Source organism: Diabrotica undecimpunctata, chromosome 4, assembly GCF_040954645.1.
Source record: "Diabrotica undecimpunctata isolate CICGRU chromosome 4, icDiaUnde3, whole genome shotgun sequence".
Lineage (NCBI taxonomy): Eukaryota > Metazoa > Arthropoda > Insecta > Coleoptera > Chrysomelidae > Diabrotica > Diabrotica undecimpunctata.
In genome coordinates, this window is record NC_092806.1 from 139,451,950 (window position 1) to 139,474,456 (window position 22,507).

Genomic DNA, 22,507 nt, shown 5'->3' on the forward strand with positions numbered 1-22,507 from the left:
TTATTTGTAGTTTCTCGGCATAAATTTGTTTGGCGATATTACTCTCTGGATATTAAAATAAAATATACTGTGTGTATATTTCTTTGACGTAAATTATACATTGTAGAAAGTGAGTTCTTCTTCGTTCTCTATTTTAGATAAATTTTCTGTTTTATCTTAATATATCTGCTCCCATTTGCTGCAACTAAATATAAGGAACAGCATGACTTAGTAGGAAAGATTTTTCATTAAGAGATAGTTTTTAAAACTAAGAATTATCCAAACAAACCGTCCTACATATTACCAACAAGTTCCTAGGAGTAAACTTCAGAATGACAACCACAAGCTATACTGGGACCGCATTGTCCCAGTATGGTTGTACGGTCCCAGTATAGCCTTCACAGGCCAACCAGTTGTACATAATAGACCAGATCTCTGACTATACTACTATACTCAGACTAATAGTTATTAAATTAACGACACAAACAACGCTAATTGATATGGCGATACCTAGCAACAATAATCTCCGTGTTAAATACAATGTACAATGGAAAGATCGCCGAATACAGAGATCTGAAAAGTCAAATACGAAGACAATGTAAAATAGAAAGTATGTAGACAACACCTATTATTCGCTCTGCTACTGGAGTTGTTCTGAAGAACCTCCTAGAGAGTCTCCTCCTAGACAAAGCAGGTTCTAAATGAACATTTCTATAAGATCATAATAATCATCCACACATAACCACGATTGACCAGTTCGAGGTTGTGACCTCATACTTCTGTCTGGGATCATTGATCACAAACACAAGTTCACTACAGGAAGAAATAAAACGTAGATGTAATCTAGTAAAAGTCGCCGTAGGAAAGATGGCCAAAATATGGAAGGACTCTCAAATTTCACGAACTCTAATAATGAAGTTGGTCAACTGCTTACTATTCCCAGTACGGACGTATAGATATGAATCTTGGAACCTACGACAAGCGGAAAGAAGAATTAAATGTTCTGTTGGAGCAGAATGTGACGAATTCCGTGGACCGACCATCGGACAAATAATTCAATTTTAAATGAACTAAGGGGCAGCAAACGGCTCTCCACAAAGTATATTTCCAACAATTAAAATACTTTGGACATATTACGAGAGCAGACACAGAAAACATAAAAAGACTTATTATCCAAGGAAAGGTGGAAGGCCAAACATCAATAGGAAAATCCCCAACAAGATGGGTTGTCCAAATTACAGTAATATGAAAAAGACCTATGCATGAGTTAAAAGAAATGACCAGAGATAGAGATCTTTGGAGACGGGCAATACACGATATCATGACTTCCGAGAGGTCAGAACTGAAGATAAAGAGATAGAGAGAGAGAAACAAAGTTAAGATAAGACCATGCAGAAAACTGTATTACTCTAGACGTCTAGATGTGTACTAAAAAACTTCTTTTTTAAGTTAACAAGTTTTAATTATTATTATTGTTTAAGATAAATATTCTTTTTTATTTGTTTCAGATTTGTCTTCACTCAAATCATGGTGGATTTAGGTGGATATGTAATCATTCTGGTCGAAACCAAAGATAACAAGATTAAATTATATGGTAAGTTTTTTATACTTTTTTACATTTTATAATTTTTTTACCTGTAAACTAAAAAAGCTTAGTCACTTCATGAGAAACTCTAAAGATAAAATAATTCTCGACTTGAAATGAAAAAAAGAAGGAATGAACTAATCACATAAAGGGGCTTTTCCTGGATACCAGACCACCACTAAACACCGCAAAGTATATGAATACTGGTCCTAGTATTTTAAAAGTGGAAGTAGGGAAATCCATTAAACAAAGCAAAAATGGAAAATCTCCAGGCCCTGACCAAATACTATCAGACTGGCTCAAACTTCTAGATGACGACAATGTAACAAAACTGAAAAACATTTATAACTATATATACGAAACTGGAATAATGCCACAAATATCGTTGGAGTCTAAATTTACCCAACTTCCAAAAAAACCTAATACATCATCATGTAAAGTCTTTAAACTGATAGACTAGAAGCCCTCGTGATATTTTTAAGGGTTGGATCATTTGACCCACCATGAATAAATACTACAATATACTCCATCTAATTTACTTATCGTTGCACGTCATCCGCGTGATAGCCTATGAGGTCACATGATACCAACACGAAATATTTAGGCGGTAGGTGTGTTCTTTTTTGGAATCACTTTGCCGAGTACACTGGCATTGCAGCCACTATACATATTATATACGCGTAGAAATAATATTTAAAGATTTCTATTCATGTTAACTTAAAGAAATACACAATAGTATGTTTCATTTAATTTGTATAAATGCATTATAAAGCGTTTTTATGAAGAACATTTGTTCGGAAAACACTGTAACTGTAATCGAACAAAGGTAATATTTTGGCATAAATAGTTAACACTTATTTGACAGTTGCGGTGTTGACTAATGTTAATAAGTATTGAAAAAAAAGTGTTGTTTTTGTTTTAGTATTCCATTTTAAATCTTTATACGACGCATACAAGCGGCTCAAATTATTTTTAACAAGATTATTTTTTAACTCTTGTTTTGTTTCTATTTATTTACATTAAATATTAATTTGTTTTGTTGTATAATCCACTTTTGCAATAATTATGTGACCTATTTGATTTAAAATGGATTCAGGACTTTTTTATACTTTGGCAACTATGTCAACTTCAATATTTGTCAATGATAATGACGTGCAACGGTAAGTAAATTAGATGGACTGGATGTAATAACAACTTTATAAACTATGCTATCAATTTTTATCGGTACAGGTGACTACACTTTTAAAGTAAACTTACCACTCAAGGGGGGACATTTTGGTCAAACATATAAATATTGGTACCAGTATCAGGGACAATCTTTTTTCGGATAATTTTTGACCTTATTATCGTTCTTTAAATTACTTTTTTTGCAGTGCCGTACATATCGGCTGGTACAGGTGTGAGAAATGTAGGGCACACCCCTCTATTTTTAAATAATACAAATGAGGTGATTTGAGCCAATATGAAACTCACCACTGATTTACCAACATTTTTGGACATGCCGTACATTTTTCACGGCACATGTGCTTATGAGAGGAAAATTAATTTCACTCTAATAAGTGGGATATTACGATCAAAAATTTCTGTACCGCATTGATATATTTCATTAATATTGGTATCATTTATAAACAAAAACAAAATGCCGTAAAAAAAACGACTGTAAATGGCTTTAAAAGTATTAAAGTCTAGGTTGTGAGGCCACCCCGATAGGATAAATGTTTCTGATTCGATTTCTTTACGAATTCCTGTTAAAAAATGTCCTCTTTAAACAAATCAGAAGGGTGCCGAAACGAAAAAAACCTGAATAGAAAAATCGATAGAAAATAACAGATCACTGGTACTTATCTTCGTAGACTTTCACAAAGCCTTCGATACCGTGGAATTAGCTTACAAAGTTACAAAAAACAGAAAGAAAGACAATATGATTAAAATGTGATTAATTGTTCTTAATATTGTAGTTATTTTCAAGAAACAAAAGGCCCATATTGGGTAGTTTTAATTTTTAATTATTAAACCTGTCTTAATGGTATGCAACCAGTTATGCATACAAGAATATGTAGAGGTAAATATTTATATTATTTTTGATGTTTTTCCAGTAAATAACAATAAGTGTTGCTCAATTTATCTATGTCAGACTTTTTATTTATGCAAGATGTACTAGATTTTATGAAACACATTTCCAAGGAAACACGTTTTGCGTGGTTTTTTCTTTTGCCAAAATACAGGAATCTCCGAAATTGAACTCATGTTTCAGAGTTATTGCATGTTCTGTGAGTGCAAATGCATTTATTTTATTGGTTTTTATGTCACTACGATGTGAGATCACCCTACTGTGGAAATTACGAGATAATTCTCCAATGTATACGTTGTTGCAATTGGCACACGGTATAGAATAAACAACATTCGATGACTCCTGTATTGTGAAAGGATCTTTTGTCTTTGTGTATAACTTCGATACCATTTTCACATTCTTAGTTGTAATTTTTAAGCCATTAACATTTTTGAAAATATTCATTAGCTTAGGTGTCAGAACTGGAATGTAGGGTAAGGAACCATAAGTTATTTCAGGTGGTATTACTGATGTGTTGTATGTCAAATTTTGGTTGTTAGAAAATTGCGAAAGAAAAGGAGAACCGAAAATGAGTTTATTTAAAAGCCCTATGGTGTAGGAGTTCTCTAGTAGTATAGATCTCAATTTTTTAGTTCCTTCTTCCTGAAATCGATGTGTGACAAGTTAGTAACCCTGTCACTGCCACGATGAATAAGCATGTCTAAAAAAGGAATCATACGATCTGCCTCTCTCTCAACCGTAAACTTTAGGTATTCACATTGGGAGTTAAATGTGTTTAAAACATCAGTTACTTTGTTTTCAGGGACCGATAAAATCAAATCATCTACATATAGTTTAATAAAAGGTATGTGAAATGGTATATTTTCTTTACATGTTGTTATAAGTTCATCCAAACAAAGTTACATATTATTGGAGATATTTTGCTGCCCATTTGAGTACCAAATATTTGTTTAAAAAAATTACCATTGAACAAAAAGATGTTATCTCCAGATAACATCTTGGCCAACCTTCTGACTTCTTCTTCTTCTTTTGGCATCATAACCCTGGATGGGTCTTTGCCTGTCTGGCTATGTCCTTCCATTCAGATCTCTCTTGTGCCCTTCTTCTCCATTGTCTTATGTTCATTGTTTTCAGGTCGTCTTCCACGTCATCCAACCATCTCGTTCGGGGCCTTCCTTTTTTTCGCCTTCCTATGGGCTTCCATTGTAACATTTTCTTTGTTGTTTTTGCGTCGTTTTGTCTCTGCACATGTCCTAACCATGACAGTCTTTGACTTTTCACAAATCTTACAATGTCATAACCTTCATTTAACTCATTAACCTCGTCGTTTCTCCTGATTCTCCATGTGCCATCTTCCTCTTGTACCGGGCCATATACTTTCCTTAGTATTTTTCTCTCGAATGTCCTGAGTTGGGCTTCATCTTTTTTCGTCATTACCCAAGTTTCACATCCATAGGTTACTACGGGTCTAATCAGTGTTCTGTAGATAGTCATTTTGGTTCTTTTGTCTAATAATTTCGATGTCATCAGTCTTTTATTAGCATAGTATGTACGTTTCCCGCTGGAAATACGTGCATTAATTTCGCTACTTACGGAGTTCTTCTGATTGATTTCTGTGCCGAGATATGTAAAGGCATCCACTCGTTCGATAGTATAGTTGTCTATTGTGATATTATTTTCATTGTCAGTTATTCTTTTGACTGTCATATACTTCGTTTTTGCTTCGTTTATTTTGAGACCTCTTTTTCTTGCTTCAGGATCAATTTGTTTAAACACTTCCATTAGTCGTGGCTTATTCCTACTAATGATGGCTACATCGTCTGCATATGCAGTAATTTGTACTGATTTGGTGTTTATATGGTCGGTTATATTGGTTTTTCTGATGACTGCCTCAAGAACTAGGTTGAATAGCATGGTTGATAGGGCATCTCCCTGTCTTACTCCCATATTGATGTTAAACAGGGGAGTCAGTTCTCCATCTACTCTGACTGCGGCTTTTGAACCCTGCAACGTCATTTTTATGAGGCTGATGTATTTCTTAGGTATACCTAGATTACAAAGGTCTTCCAGCATTCTGTCTCTTTTCACAATATCAAAAGCTTGTTTAAAGTCTATATACATATTATAAAGGTCTATGTCGTATTCATAAGCTTTTTCTTGTATCGTTCTTAGTATAAATATGTTATCTGTAGTGGCTCTATTTGGTCTGAATCCATTTTGATAATCACCAATTATATTTTCGGAGTATTCTAATAATCTATTGTAGATTATACCAGAAAGAATTTTGTATATTACATTTAGCAAAGTAATTGGCCTATAATTCTGGCATTTCCTCTTATCTCCTTTTTTATATATTGGCTGTATGAGGTCAACTGTCCATTCCTCTGGCATTTGCTCCTTCGTCCATATTAATGTTATTAGGTAATGGATTCTTTCCCAGAGTTCGGATCCTCCATGCTTTAATAATTCTGCCGAAATTCCGTCCGTTCCGGGTGCTTTATTGTTTTTTAGTTTATTTATTATCTGAACTACTTCTTCATAACTCGGATTTTCGATGTGCAGCTCCGCCGTATAATATATTGTCTCGTTCTACTCATTTTCGTTGTCTGCATTTAGATTTTCTTCGAAATGTTGTTTCCATCTCATTATAATTTTTTGCTTCTCTGTTAGTAGTTCTCCGTCCTTGTCTTTGCATATCGTTAGTTTTGGTCTAAATGACTGTGTGCTTTCTTTTATGCATTTATAGAATTTTCTGCTTTCTCGTCTGTTGTTATGCTTTACGATTTCTTGTACTTGTTTTTTCATAGCCTCTCTTTTCTTTCTTCTGCATATTCTAGTCGCTTGTATTCTTTTTTCGTTATAAATCTCACTGCTATTTCTTGTGTTTCTTTGAAGTTGGTTAAGCCTAGCTTGCCTTTTTTCCTCTACTGCAGTTCTGCATTCATCATCATACCATTCCGCATTTCTTTGCCTTTTGGCTTTTCCGACAGTTTCCTCTGCTGACTCCGTTCTGCAGACCTTCTGACTGCAGTACTAATAAACTGGTGGTTTTGTATATATATATATATATATATATATATATATATATATATATATATATATATATTATAAAATGCTTTAAAAAGAGAAAGCTGGAGTACTTCGGACATGTAATGAGGGGTCCCAAATATAGATTGCTAGAAAATACTATGCAAGGGAAAAAGCAGGCAAACGCAGTCCAGGACGAAAAAAGACTTCATGGTTAAAGAACTTGCGAGATTGGTATGGTATTGATACAAGCATGCTACTTAGATGAATAAAATTAAGATGCCTATGATGGTAACCAAGTTGTGAAAGGACATGGTACACAAAGAAGAATAATGGCTGAATGAACCACTCCCACTATATAGCAAATATAAGCAAGCGAAAAATATTTGCCAAATCCACAAGTAGTGGAAGTCTGTCTTTAGGATCTTTTAAAAAAACGCTATTAATTTAACTTCTGTATGTCAGTAGCACTTAAATTCTAAAGTAATTAAAAAACTTTCTACTGGTAAATCCAGAACTTCCCAAATTTGTTCCATATAAACGAAATCACCTACAAATTTCATCTGGCACTCCAAGCTTTGTAACACCACACATTTACTTTATTATCTACATCAGCATAAAACATTGTCGACTCCATAAGAAATTAAATTAATATCCCTTTATAGAAAATTAAATATCGCAACTGCGTGATAATTCACTTTGTGTTTGTTTGTTCTCAGGTTCACCTGCTGACAAAGACAATTTGGAAGTTGGAGATGAAATTTTGGAGGTTAACGGAAAGACGTTAGAAGATGCAACTCACACGGAAGTGATCAGTCATATCCATCAGGTAAAAGTTTGTTCTTTACATCTGATTTAAATTAATAAAAGAAATTACATAATAACTTACTACAAAACGAAACCCATTCTTTGAAAATTAACAACCTACAGGCTTAATAAATCGATAAATATAAAACTCAGGTAATCTCACCAACAACCAAGCACATATATCAATTATCAAATATCAATGATTTACCGTTGTTTAATGCTTTTCATAGACATGAAAAAAATATCAGTATTTTCCTGTTCTCGTTTTGTTGTGCCAATCGTAATCGTAAAAAACCGTAATAAACATTAATTCAGACATCGTGTGGTTTTTATATATAAGTAACTACACTGGCAATTTTTCAAAAGTATGATTTAAATCTAATTATTATTTATTATTTATTATAGAAATGATCGATTTACGCCCTCTGGAATCTTGAAACGTATATTTATAATTTTTTTTTTCGATGTATAATTGTTTTATAAGAGAATATGTTTATATAGAGGGGACCAAAAGTCTGGAAACACCTAATTATCTGTCAAATGGACGATCCGCTTTATACAAAAACAGGGATACACCTATTTTGCAATAGGAAGATTTAAAATTTGATGTTTATAACGTTGCCAGATTTACCATTTTTCCGATATCATTAGTCCCATTAGTGATTTTTTAAATAAAACCTACTGTATAATGTACCTATATTGATATCTCCACTTCAATAATAGTTCAACCGTTTACAATACTTTCGATTTAATATAGCCAGGGACATCTTAAAAAGATAAAACAAAAGCCTAGAAACACCTAATCGTCTCAATAAATGAAATGTAGTGAGGCAAAAGAAATAGTCAGCAAAACAATAAATAGAAAATTTAAAGAAATCGTCAAAGAAATCGATAATACAACGGAAAGCACAGAAGAGAAGATAGAATTCCTTAATAAAACGATAGACGTTAAAGACAATTTTATAAAGAACGAAGAAGGTAAGAATAAGACATGGATGACGACAGAGATTCTGCAGCTGATGGAAGAAAGAAGGAATAACAAGAACAATAACTCTATGTATAAAACATTACAACGAGATATACAGCGAAAGATTAGAGAAGCTAAACAGAAAGAACTGGAGAAAAAATGCGAAGAAATCGAAATTCCACAAAGTAAATACGACAACTTCAACGTGTATAAAAAGGTAAGAGAAATTACAAGCAAATGTAAAAACAGAAGAGTAAGTCAACTTGTTAATGACAACGAAGAAGTTATCGTGAACAAAGAAAGTATTGATAATACCTGGAAAGATTACATACGAAATTTATTTTTTATTAAAGGGAGAACCAGTCCCCAATACCTACGGAAACAGGACCACCTATACTAGTGGCAGAAATAAGAGCAGCCGTAATATCACGTAAAGAAATATCAGGACCAACCAAGAGTACAGTCTGAATTTCTTACACTTCTTGATGATGAATCTTTAAGAATACTATGTAAAATCTTCAATAATATCTATTACACAGGCAATATTCCAAACGATTATCTAGTTTCAGAATTTATTACGTTACCAACGAAACAGGGGAGCGAAAATATGCGGAAAATATAGGCTACTAAGTCTAATGAGCCTTACACTAAAACATTTTCTTAAAATTATTCATCGCAGAATATACAACCTATACGAAGAGAGAATACAAGACACACAGTTTGGATTCATGAAAGACGAAGGTACGAGAGATGCACTGTTTAGTCTACAGGTATTGTTTCAATGATGCAGAGATATGACTTGCGATATCTACACCTGATTTGTGGACTGCCAAAAAGTATCTGATACAGGTCAACACCGAAAAATGATGGATGTTCTAACAAAAGCCCAAATAGATGATAAAGACCGGCGTCTAATACAAAATTTATACTGGAACCAATCAGCCACAATAAGAACAAATCTGTCTAACCATTTTTGTATCGATGTCTCTTCTTCTTGTCAGTTCATTTTTCACTTCTGTCATTAGATCCACAAATAATGTTGTTTTACTTTTGCTAATGATTGCCACCCCATTTTGTTCTTTGGGTTGATTTTTCCTAGGAGCGTGATCGTCACACCTCTTCCTCTTGCAGCTCACTCCAGAATATTCTCGACTTCTCAACTCCCAGTGCTGCCGGCAGTGTGCCATGATATGAATGCCAGACAAAGTGGTTACTAAAAAGCTAACCACAGGGACACCTGTAGGAAGAAGAAATAGAGACCGACGGCGAATTATGTGGTTAGATAAAGTTCAAACCGGCTTGGAGATATTAAAAATCAGAAGTTGATAACAGGTCGCCAGAAACGGAACAGAATACCGACGAATCTTAGAGTAGGCCAGGATCCAGAAAAGATGGTCGAGCCAAATAGAATGATGATGTACCGTTAATGAATTATTTAAAACCATTAAGATAAGAAAGATATACCTAGGACATGTTCTTAGAGGACAATTCAAAACCAGTTAGTTTAAAATAAAAGGTAAAATGGTAGCTCAGCGAAATTGGCCGGAAACAAATCTTATGGCTAAAAACATTTGTGATTGAACAGAATACGGAGTGCCGAACAACTATTTAGATTAGATGAAAACCACAAACAACTCGACAATGTATTCGAAAACATTAGGATGACCAGATATGGCACCGAAAGAGGAAAAATATAATATAGCCGTGAATGGGTATTTAGAAGTTCTTTCCGATAATAAATAATACTAGATACACAAGATAATTGAATCGATTATTTCTTAAAGGAAGTAAGTGATATTTTCAAGTTTTGAGAAAAACAGAAAATGTTTATTTTTTAACCTCTTGATATTTTAAACTTTTTACTCTTTTTTTCATTAGTATGGTTCGGTTAAAGGTGTGTATTAATTAAATCAATCTAGAATTTTGGATTTTCTTTATTGGACAATTTTTTTTAAAATAATAACTTAGGTACTTCCAGAATTTTTTTTTTATTTCAACTTTAACGTGCTCGGCTACTATGGCCACTTACACAGGTACTATAACATGAATTTTCATTACACAAACATTAAGTGTTACATTAAGAATATGTTACAATAATACGGAATGATAATAATAAGTTTTACAATGTCAAAATTAAAATCTAATTATATTTTTTGATATAAGTGTTCATCTCTAAGGAATTGTAGCACAGCTTTTATTTAGTCAGGGTTGTTTAGGATATCTCGTACTTCACTTTTGAGTTTGTACGAGTATTGTAATCTTCTGGCCGAATGTTGATGGCATTTAGTGAAAATATGTTTGATTGTCAAATATGATTGGCAGCTTTCACAGGAGGGACGGATGCTAGAGGACATTAGGTAGCCGTGTGTGAGTTTTGAATGTCCTATCCGAAGTCGTCTTATCACAATGAGATCTCGTCTTGAGAGGGCTGAATGGTCAAATGTAGACTGACTGGTTATTGACGGTTGTATTTCGTGTAAGATCGAACGGTTAGAGTTCCAATGCTGCTGCCAAAGGAGTCTGATTCTTCTTTTAGTACATGATTTTAGGTCGTTACAAATTTGAATTTTATCGGTAATTTCAGTTGATGCTGTAGCAAGTTTAGCATAGTGATCTGCAGTTTCATTGCCTTCTATACCAATATGAGATGGCAGCCAAATTATGATAACTGTTATATTTTGGGACAAGATAATTTGGTAAAAGTCTAGGATCTTTTGGACGATTGGATGATCGGTAAATATATTTTTGATAGAATGGATTGATGCTAAAGAGTCTGTGCATATGGCAACCTGCTTATTAGGTGGAGATATATGGTTAAAAGCTTGCAATATACTAAATAATTCGCCAGTATGAACGCTGCTGACGTCTGGTATAAGTGATGACCTAATTAGTGAATGAGAGGTTGTAACAGAGCAGCCTACTCCTGTGTCATTTTTTGAGGCATCCGTGTATAATATAATATATTTTATAAAGCAACACTTTAATTTTTTAGGTTTTTATATAATCCTATAATATGATAATTTTATTGTGAAAAACAGCCACAAAATATATTTAATCAAAATTAAAGAAATAATATAATATAAAACATAGAAATAAAACATTATTCTTACAAAGTTTAAAACAAAATCGAAAAAAAAACATTTTTTTTCGATTTTTTTTATATAATCAAGCAAAAAGTTGCATACTTCATTAGGGCCCTTATTGACCTGTCCTTACGACCCCTACCACGTCGTTACTATCGTGACACTCTTTAACAGTATCCTTTAAATTCGTATAAAACTTCTTTTTTTCTGTACCAACAATTCTGCAACAGCCACTTTATTTGAGGCATCTCCCAGAGAGAGACTTTTGATTTTTAAATTCAACTCTTCACATTTTACGCATTTGTCTATTTGAGGACGGCAAAATTTCAAAGTAAAGTTTTCGCGAAAAAATGTATAATAAAAGCTGTATTTAATTTTCGTTTCAGGATACTTGAATCTAAACATTTCGTACATAATTTTTATATTAAGCCTACTATCTAGATATTTATATTCTTTTCCTGAATAGTGACTTTCTTTTACTGGCTAGCTTTGAATTGTCACCTCGGGGGAACAAATAGGGTTCTAACCACCTTTTGTTGTCTCCGGGTGCTCTGTAGAGGGCTTCGAATATACTGTCGAGAGCTCCTCTATTTAAGTCCATTGTCGGGTTATGGACTTGGAAAATATTTATCTTCGGTGTCTTGCCTTGAAAAAGGCAAGATATTTCTTACATGCCAACCTCTTCGTCGAAATAAAAACACCAAGTTAGGTTGAAACAACTCTCAGCCACAGCGTATGGAAAATAAATGCAGGAAGCAGAGCCCCGAGAGCACTAAGCTCTCGGAGAGCCCGTAGGGACTGACCTCGCTGACCTGAAAATCGCCAATATTTATATGCGCTGTTCGAGCGATAAATAGGGATTTCCAGGTCAAGAGCCAATGGGAAAATTCGAGGCGGGGCGATGCGCATCGAAATGCGTACTAGTCCACAGACTATCGCATTCGATGACAGAATGTGCTGACGAATTAATATGTTGTGATCTTCTGGCATTGCCCGTTTAGTATTCTTGCCACGTTTATCTCTAGGAGTCAGATTATTTTTAATCAATGATTTTATTCGCTTTATTCTTTTTTCAGATACAAAATGCAAATTTAAAAAGGCCCTACAACAAATTTTTACTTTCAGATCTACAACTCGAATAAAATGATCAAAAGATACTTCCCTTAATTTATTGTTTTCATTTTTCGGGCTTCTTCCCTTTGCTACATTTTTCTGATGTATCAGACCTGGAAGATATATATCTTGTTCTTCCTTGTTTTGCATTTTGTAGAAATTCTCAAATACTATTTGCTTTTGCTCATCGTTTAGCTTATTAAAACACTACATTTTACATCTAAAAAATAACGCATCCACATATACATAGTGGCCCAAAAGTCTGAAAACGACCAATTATCTCGTAAATTACTAGTCATAATTTTACAAAATTTGAGGTATTGTACACCTATTTTGGGATACGGAGATTCCATATTTGATATTTGCAATGTTGCCAGATTTGCCGTTCCTCCTATATTATTAGCAACTTTGATTTTTTAAATTCATCACCCTGTATATTCAGTCATTATTGGAATCTCCTATTCAATACGAGTTCATGTAATACTTATGATTTTAGGTAGTCTGATAGTCTGAGCCTAATTGTCTCAATAAATTTTTTAATACTAATTATTTTCAACTACAATAAAACGTAACAATTGATATTGAATACGAGATTCCAATAATGACTGAATATACAGGGTGATGAATTTGAAAAACCAAAGTTACTAATAATATAAGAAAAACGGCAAATCTGGCAACATTGCAAATATCAAATATGGAATTTCCGTATCCCAACATAGGTGCAACTTAAATTTTGTACAATTATGACTAGCAATTTACGAGATAATTGGCAGTTTCCAGACTTTTGGGCCACTCTGTACACCTAGGCTATTCTAAGGTAACTGAATACAATATGCCCATGTTAAGGGAATTTTGAATTTATTGCTACAAAAATATATTTTTCATATATTTTTTAACACTATACCAATGTTTAGGTGTTTAAACATCGCTAGTTTTTTTATTGTTTGGCAATTATTTTTTTTTCATATCGAATTTTTTTTTTTAAACCCCTCAATCTGGGCATATTGCCAACCCCTGAAGGAAATATGCCCAGTCGAGTGAAGGTAATATGCGCTTACCTAAAACACTAAATGATGTGGAAATAAATATTAAAAAACATCATATACTTACAAAATCTTATATTTATTGACACTATAAAAAACATTTAACCAAACAAAGATATTAAACAATCCTTTTTGTAAAAACTAAAATGTCAAAATAAAGAATTTTTAACTGAAATAACTTAAAATTAAGGAACATTATTGTGGGGTACAATCAGGACAGGTAAAGGATTCCTTATCGAATTTTGTCAGCCCTACACATTCTTCATGAACGTACTGTACACATATAAAGCATAGTCGCATGTCTTTTATTTCAGCTTTGTCGCAAATTTTGCAAAACCATTTTGCTACGTCTTCTGATTTTTTGTTTTTCTTTACCAAACAACCTGGTAGAGTTTGTTTCGTGCCTTTATTTATATCTGTTCGTGGACCTGTGCTAGTGGTAGAAAATACATTTTTTTTACCACTATAGCTCTGCTATTTATTGCCTTCTTTCTATTTTGTGTATTTTTTTTCTCAATTTTTGCCGGAGTCTCAAGCATTTCCGTAAACGATGTGTCCAAAGTTTTGCCCTGGCAAGTTTTTATTTCTTCAGTATTACTTTTTTCTTCTCGAAGATTGTATTCTCTTTGTTATAAACCTCCAAATCATTTTTTTCAGAATTCATAAGGAAAGTTTCCTTTTTTTTTATGAAACTGATTTATTGCCAATTCAACTTCTTCGCCGCTGTCTTCTGATTCCGAAGTATAACTGCCAGAACTCTCACTTGATGAAGTTTGTGTTTTAGACTTCTTTTTCATGTGAATTGGCGTCTTTTGGTATTGTGGCAAACAGTTTTGTTGGGAAGAGCTTTTTGAATAGCCTGCAGTTGGTGGTGGAGTTTTCTGGCACAGATTAATGGGTCCGCTATCACTATCACTTGATGATGATTCAGTTCTAGGTTTCTTTTTTTTGTAATCTTGGGTCTTTTGATATTTTGGTACACTTTTTTGTTGAGAGGAATTATATGAACAGCCTGGAGTAGGAGATGGTGTTTTCTGGCCTACATTAATGGGTCCGCTATCACTATCACTTGATGATGTTTCAGTTCTAGATTTCTTTTTTTTGTAATCTTGGGTCTTTTGATAGTTTGGTACCCTTTTTTGTTGAGAGGAGTTATATGAACAGCCTGGAGTAGGAGATTGTGTTTTCTGGCGTACATTAATGGGAGTGGGATCAATGTTCTCAATTTCTGATAAAATACTTGGGGCAAAAGCAACTTCAGGTATAGCATGGGGGTTATAAGGAAATATTCCTGTTGCAGCAAAGCCTGATTTAATGTTAGAAGGTGTCAATGCCTTGTCCCACACTATCGAAAATATTTCCCCAAATCGCTGCTTTGTTAAAGCACGTTCTTTGTATTTGGTCCAATACAACAACACTTGTTCGTCCCAGTGGTGTTCAAAGGAACGAAACACAGCTTTGTCCATCGGCTGGAGTTCATGAGTTGTGTTGCTAGGCAAACACAGAAGGGTTATTTGATATTTCTCGGCAGCTTCGACAATTGAAATGTCTAAGTGACATGAGGCTCCATCAAATATTAAAAGACACTTTCCCTCCAATTTATATTTTGCTAAATGCTCCAACCAAATAATGAAGGTTTCCACATTCATACTGCCTTTAGGGGTCATCAACGCCAACGTGCCATGAGGCAAATTATCTTTCCATTCGGGCTTCATGCGCCGTCCTTTAAACAAAACGGCAGGAGGAATAGCGGTACCATTGGCGTTAGCACAGCTAACAATAATTACATTTTCCCCATGTTCCGGAGCAACCAAATGTACGCGTTTCGCGCCTTTCTTTCCTAGAACGGTCTGTTGATGATGCAGACTGAGTCTGCAGCCTTTCTCGTCCACATTGTAAATTCTTTCAGGTTTGTCGATTAAATCTAATTCTTGAAGTACACCCCTTAATTTGTCAAAATAGTCTTTTACTATGAATTTGTTCAATTTTTGAGCCCGAGCAGGATTCATATTTTGTGCTTTCCTTATCGATATTTCAGGGTGTCTTTGCAAAAATCCTTTTAACCAATAACGTCCAGCCATTTTGGTTCCTTGTGAAAAAAAGTGTGGCAAATTGTTTTGTTCACAATAAGTAAACACACATTTTTTTAAAGTTTTATTGCTGAGGGGATACCCAACTTCTGCCAATCTAACAATTCGTCGAGACAATTCGTTTTCTTGATCTATATTCAAAATAGTCTTTCTCCCCATTTTTGCCTTTTTGGTACTATTTTTTTCTACATAGCGTTTCAAAGTGCGTCTAGAAATATTATACCTTTGACTTGCCGCATTGTATGACATTCCATTCATTACTGCTGCAATTGCGGATTCTAGCTGTTGATTGCTCCATTGCGACCGTATTTCCTTATTTCTGACATGAGGCATGTTATCTAAAACAAAAAAAATCAATAAATTATCTGTTATAATTAGCTGGCAATATGCCCAATTGAGCAAATTGTCAGCATACACTATGGGCATATTGTTGACACATGATGATTAATACATTTTCTTAAATTATAAAAACATTTTGAACAATAATATATTTTATTTTTACTTACATTTTAAGTACTCTATGGTAGACTAAAATCACTTAATGTCGTAGACAAATTAAAACGTTTAAGTGCAAAACAGAGGTGAAAACTGACGTCAATTTTTATAAACACGCTCTTAAAAACCACGTACAACTTGACTGCACCACGGCAAGCCCACAACTAACCTTGAGGTCGGTCACGGGCTTAGTTATATTAGGCGTTCAGTGTGTCCAGCGCCTCCTTCCCCGAATATCAAATATTAAAGCAAAACATGGAAATGGGCATATTACCAACATGGGCATATTGTATTCAGGTACCTTATATATAACTTTATTAAACTTGCTTGCAAACACCTACAATTTGCCTGGCAGCAACCATCTTGCCTTTATAATCTGTATACGCAGTACCATTGACTCTAGCTTTTTTGATTAAACTTCTTTAGTAATTATCATCATTTCTCACACCTCGCCGTATTTTTCTAAGATTATCTGATTGAGGTGGCCCCCTTCACTTTCAGTGCTTCTATTTTCGTCCGAACTAGAAATATTGCCAGAAAAATGTGATTATATTAATCTTAACTGCACACAGTATCGAAGTCGGTAAATCATTGAAAATATTTCGCGACACGAGGCTTGCATTTTAAACCAAAACAGAGCGCAAGATCAAATACAGCATGACACAAATTTAAATATCTATTTTTTAAAGGGACTAAGTTAGTTTGCCTAGGTCCTTTCTGCGCTAAACCATTATTTTCTCACACAGAAATGCAAGTAAGGAATAATAGAATTTAGTTCATTTCTGCGCCAAATGTTAGGTTTTGGATTTCACTTTTACTTTCAACTTTAACAAAAATAATCGATTCAATTAAATTATTCTTTTTTTGTTAGTTACGGTCCGAGAACTTTTCAACCAGTTCTGGTATTGTAAACAATATTTTATTACATTACAGTTATATTTTTCGCAAAATGTATGAGTTTTGTTTTCTTTTAATTAAAATGATTGTTTATTTTGATTAGATTTTCATTTCAGTATTTATGTTACATATTATTCCAGTTAATTTTTGCAAATATCTGCCTTCGATGCTATGAAAATAATTTATTACCTATAGGTACGTTGTAAAATACGAACGTGTATTAATATTGTAGTACAATGTAAATTCTATTTAAAGCTGTAAACGCAATCCCTCCATTCCGGTGTCTAATTAACTTTCATTTGTTTTAGTTAACTTCGGCGAAATTTTAATGTGGAAAATGCAGTTTTGTAATATGGCAAAGCTTACGAAATAAACCAATAAAACATGTTTTTGTTTTAACGCCTGATTTTAACGTTTTTGTTGTATTGTTACTTATGAATATGAAAAACATGTTTATACCAATGTCAAAAAATAGAAATTAATTAACGTAAAGTGACTCTTTGAAGTCCGAAGGAAACTAAGGCAATGCAATGTTCAGATCATTGAACAATCTTCTTGATGAGCCATCTGCTCAAAATATTTCTTAGAGTCATCCACAACCGAATCTATCAAAAGTTAAATATCGATATTAACGATACAGAGATGGGATTCAGAAAAGGATTAGGTACAAGAGAAGCTCTCTTTGCCTTAAACGTCCTTACACAGAGATATCTAGATGTTAACCAAGAGGTACACGCCTGCTTTATAGACTTTGAAAAGGCCTTTGACAAAGTACGCCACAATAAACTCAAAGAAATCCTGGAGAGTAAGAACATCGACACCAGAGACATACAAATAATATTAAATCTGTACTTTAATCAGCGAGCTTATATAAAAATAGAAGACCAAACATCGGACGAAATAGAAATACGTAGAGAAGTACGACAGGGTTGTATATTGTCACCGCTCTTGTCTAATATCTACAGCGAACAAATATGCCAAGAAGCTCTCTCACATGCAAACGAAGGGATAATAGTCAATGGAGAAGTTATCAATAACATTAGATATGCTGACGATACTGTGATAATGGCAAGAACAGCGGAAGATCTACAACATCTAGTTAAAAGTATGAATGAGATATGTAATAACTACGGCATAAGGATGAACGTCAAAAAAACGAAATATATGACCTTCAGTAAGAATCCAATACATTGAGACTAGTATCACAATAAACGGTACCAACTCGAAAAAGTAAGCGAATACAAATACTTGGGAACCCTCATCAATGAAACAGGTGACCAAAATCACGAGATAAAAAGACGTATTGAAATTGCCAGGTCTACCTTTATAAAAATGAAAAAATTATTTTGTAATCGTGATATTAGTATTCAACTACGAACTAGAATGTTAAAATGCTATGTATTCAGTACTTTGCTTTACGGTGTTGAGGCTTAAACAGAGGAATGTTAAAAATGAAAGCTTTGAGATGTGGTGCTACCGCCGTATACTAAAAATAAGTTGGGTGGATAAAATTACAAATGAAGAGGTAATACGCAGAATAAATAACGATCCAGAAGTTATACTGAATATAAAAAAGAGAAAACTTGAATACTTAGGCCACCTGATGAGAGGACAAAAGTACACATTCCTACAAAATATAATGCAAGGAAAAATCCAAGGACGCAGAAATCCAGGCCGTAGAAGAATGTCCTGGATGAGAAATTTAAGAGAGTGGTTTGACTGTTTGACCACTAACGAATTATTTAAAACAGCAGTAAATAAAATTAGAATCGCCCGAATGATATCCAATCTCCGATAGGAGAGGCACTCAGAGAAGAAGAAAGACTTTTGGGTAGTTAATGGGGTAGTATACGTCTCGAATAGCTTCTCTTACTCAAATGTTAATCTCTCGTTTATGAGTGGTAACTTGTTATCTGGGACATAGGTACCCATAAAAAATAAAAAAAATGTTTGAGGTGGACCACTCTTATCACTTAGGGGTATCAAAAATATTTTACGACCTCTTCTCAGACCTACCGAATCTACATGTAAAATTTCATAAAAATCGGTGAAGCCGTTTCGGAGGAGTATGGCAACTAACTCAATGACACTAATATGGCTATTAAAAAATAGGGATTGGTGATAGAAAGCTTAAAATTAAGGGTTGTATGAATTGTTTAATGCCTCATATTAAAAATATAAAAATAGAAAATTTCGTTTATAAAATAAAAAACAAAGTTTGGGGTGGATTACCCGTATCATGTAAGAATATCAAAAATATATTACGACCGATTCTTAGACCTACCGAATATACATACAAAATTTCATAAAAATCGGTCAAGCCGTTTCGGAAGAGTATAGCAACTAACTCTTTGACAGTAATATGGCTATTAAAAAATAGGGGTTAAGAATATTTCGTTTTGATTTTAAATGTTACAAAATAAGTATGTCACTGTTCAAAGTTGTCTAACATTTTTTTCAATTTTTTTTATCTTTACAGTGTATAAGATCTCGAACAATATGCCTGCGAGTAAAGAGAAGAAGTGGCGCTCGTTTAGGTAAGTACCTTATTTGAATTTAAATAATTTTAATTATTATGTAGTGTAGGTATTTATGTAATAAATTAATATACTCCAGTCGTCAGAGACGAAAATACCACTGAACCTCTAAAAATCATACGGACAAGTTAAATTTTGCAAAGAATGTCAATTTTAGGACGCCAAAAAAGGTGCAAAAATGTCTACTACTTTTACCTCCGGGCTTTCCTCTACTTACTTACTTTCCGTGTCCGGAACACCAACAGCTTTACATTTTGTGTTTCCAATGGTTGGCCACATAGATAACTTTGTCATTCGCTAAGAATAGGTCTTCTTTTGTGCAGGTCTCTCTCATCTCTGTGCATGATAGTAGATGGTGACTATTTTGAATCGCGCCACAGTCGCAGGTAGCACAACGTGAAACGCCAGTTCTTAGTCTGTTTAGCGCTTTCCATGTGGGATACGGCAAATTGTGTCCAGCGGTCATTTCCTCTGAGGGAGCAAAATATGTTGTAGCTGACGCTTGCCATAGGTGTATTCGGCGCGTCTTTGGCTCTTGATTGTGGAATGTGATCGTGATTTTTTCAGAAAGCTGTTCCGAGATCTTAATCTACTTGGCTGAACTTGGTGCACATACCAGGGGTGTCTTCGATCGGTCTCCTGCTACTTTCGTTCTATCTCTGACGTGACCTGTCTTCTGATAGCAGGTGGAGCGATTCCAACTCATTGTGTTCCAGCATCTGACCACGCCATTCCACCTCCAGTGTTCTTCGGGCATGCTTGTTTCTAAGGTGGAAAGCAAACACTTGGTATTTTGTAGGATTGGGTTTCAGATGGTTTTCGTCATAGTATAGTGCTAAATCTTCTAGGGCATCTATCAGTTTTAGTTCGACTTCATTGAAGGTACTTCCCTGAGCTGCCACAGCTGTATCATCCGCGTAAATAAACTGTCTTGTTTGTTGTTTTTTGGGTTGGTCGTTGGTGTAAATATTGTATAGCAATGGCGCGAGGACACTTCCCTGTGGGAGTCCATTTTTTTGATGCCTCCACCGACTGTTCTTGTACTGGACCGTTACGTAGAAGCATCTATTCTGGAGAAGACATTTCATTAACCGTTTTAGTCGGAAATCCTTTGTCATTTCGTAGAGTTTTACCAGCAGCCGTTGATGGCTCAAAGGCGGCAGTCAGGTCTATGAACGCTACTCCTGTTATTTCTTTCCGTTCAAACCGTTCTTCAATATGTTGGGTGAGATTAAGAGTTTGACTGCAGCAGCATTTTCCAGGTCTAAACCTTGCTTGTTCAGGAATAATTTTAGTGTCCACAGATTCAGCGATCCGGTTCAGTATCATTCTTTCGAACGCCTTGAAAAGGTGTCACAAAAAAAGACAGATCTAAGACTCTTTGTATCCGCCGGATCCTTTTCTGCTTTTAAGAGGTCCACCACTCTAGCTTTCCTCCAGATTTTGGGGATTTGAAATGTACAGACGCAACAGTTCATCATTTTTACGTGCCACTCTAGGGTTTTTGGTCCAAAGTGCTTTATTTGTTCTGTTCGTATATCGTCTAGGCCAGCCGTTTTATTATCTTTTATTTAGAACATCCTCTAGAACATCCTCTTCTTCGTCGATATTTCGTTGTACTCTCACTTTGTTCTTCCTTGATGTCGTCTTACCATTTGTCAGGAGACGATGGGCTATCTGATCGGGTGTGACTTTTGTCAGATTGGGTGCCGGGGCGGCGGGATTGTTGCCAATATTCTGAATTAATTTCCAAGCGCGTCTGCTGTTTTATTTCATGTCTAGACTAGTGACCAGCTTGCACCACCTGTCCTTTCTGTTGGCGTATATCGCATGTAGTACTTCCTCCCCGGCCTGTATTGTTGCTTCCGAAAGGGGATCGTCTTCATATAGCTGCTCGTATCTTTTAAGTAGGGGTTTAGATTCTTTATTTGCCCCCACTATGTATTCGGTTCGGCAACCTCTAGGAATATATTTTCATGATATTTGTTTAACGAGTTGTACAAATTTATCGTATGAATGAATCAGGGCACGGGTCTAGCTGGGAAACTTCGTGATCTAATGCTTCAGCGAATTTTTCCCATTTTGCTTTAGTAAAATTGAACTTTCTCTTGAAAGGAATAATTTCTTATCTGATTGTCGCGTTCAAAAAGCAGGTTATTGGTCAGTGCTGTGTTTTTGGGAGGGCACTTCCACCAATTTTTGTCACCTGGTCTCCAATCCTGTTGCTGACAAATATATTGTCTGAGTTGTAACCTCTGCGCCATCTTCCGCTGTTGAAAGACGCTGTTTTGGATCATGAATAAGTTTGAGGTTCATGTTTTCAGCCCAATTTTCTAGTTTTTCACAATTGGAGTCTATTTCGTTATACCCCCTCACGATACTGTGACATTTGAGATTACCCAGTATGAATTTTATTTGCTGTGATTGAAAGTTATCCGGTTTCTCAGAAACAAAGTCAGAGTTTGGCGGTTTGTAGATGGACGTTACCGTACAAGACTTGCTCTAAATCTTATTTTTGATCACATAGAATGTAAAAAAATGCAAAAAATTGAATTCTGGGAGTGAGGGCATTTTGCCTATCTTAACGGCTGGTATCCTTGATTACACAAATAATAAAATATTTAGCAAATAATAAGCGTTTTAGTATATCACTTTAATAAATAATATTAAATTCCAATTTTGGTTTTACTACATTTCAAATAAAATATTTATAACATATAAAGCGATCTGTATTCGTATTGGTTAAAAAGCACAAAAAACTATTTGCGAACAATCAGTAGTTCAAAATATAAATGGATGGACATTTAAAATTT

At 34.5% G+C, this 22,507-nt stretch overlaps 1 protein-coding gene across 2 annotated transcripts in view; it reads left to right on the forward strand.

Moving 5' to 3' along the window:
* Positions 1-1,491: 1,491 nt before the first annotated feature.
* The window catches only part of sdt (MAGUK p55 family member stardust), a 419,055-nt gene continuing 398,039 nt past the window's right edge, over positions 1,492-22,507 (forward strand). For both annotated transcript variants that reach the window (XM_072530396.1, XM_072530397.1), the window contains exons 1-3: positions 1,492-1,573; positions 7,382-7,491; positions 19,637-19,694. In XM_072530396.1, the coding sequence (XP_072386497.1) occupies positions 1,507-1,573; positions 7,382-7,491; positions 19,637-19,694 (235 nt within the window). In that variant the 5' untranslated portion in view covers positions 1,492-1,506. The remainder of the gene's footprint in view (positions 1,574-7,381; positions 7,492-19,636; positions 19,695-22,507) is intronic.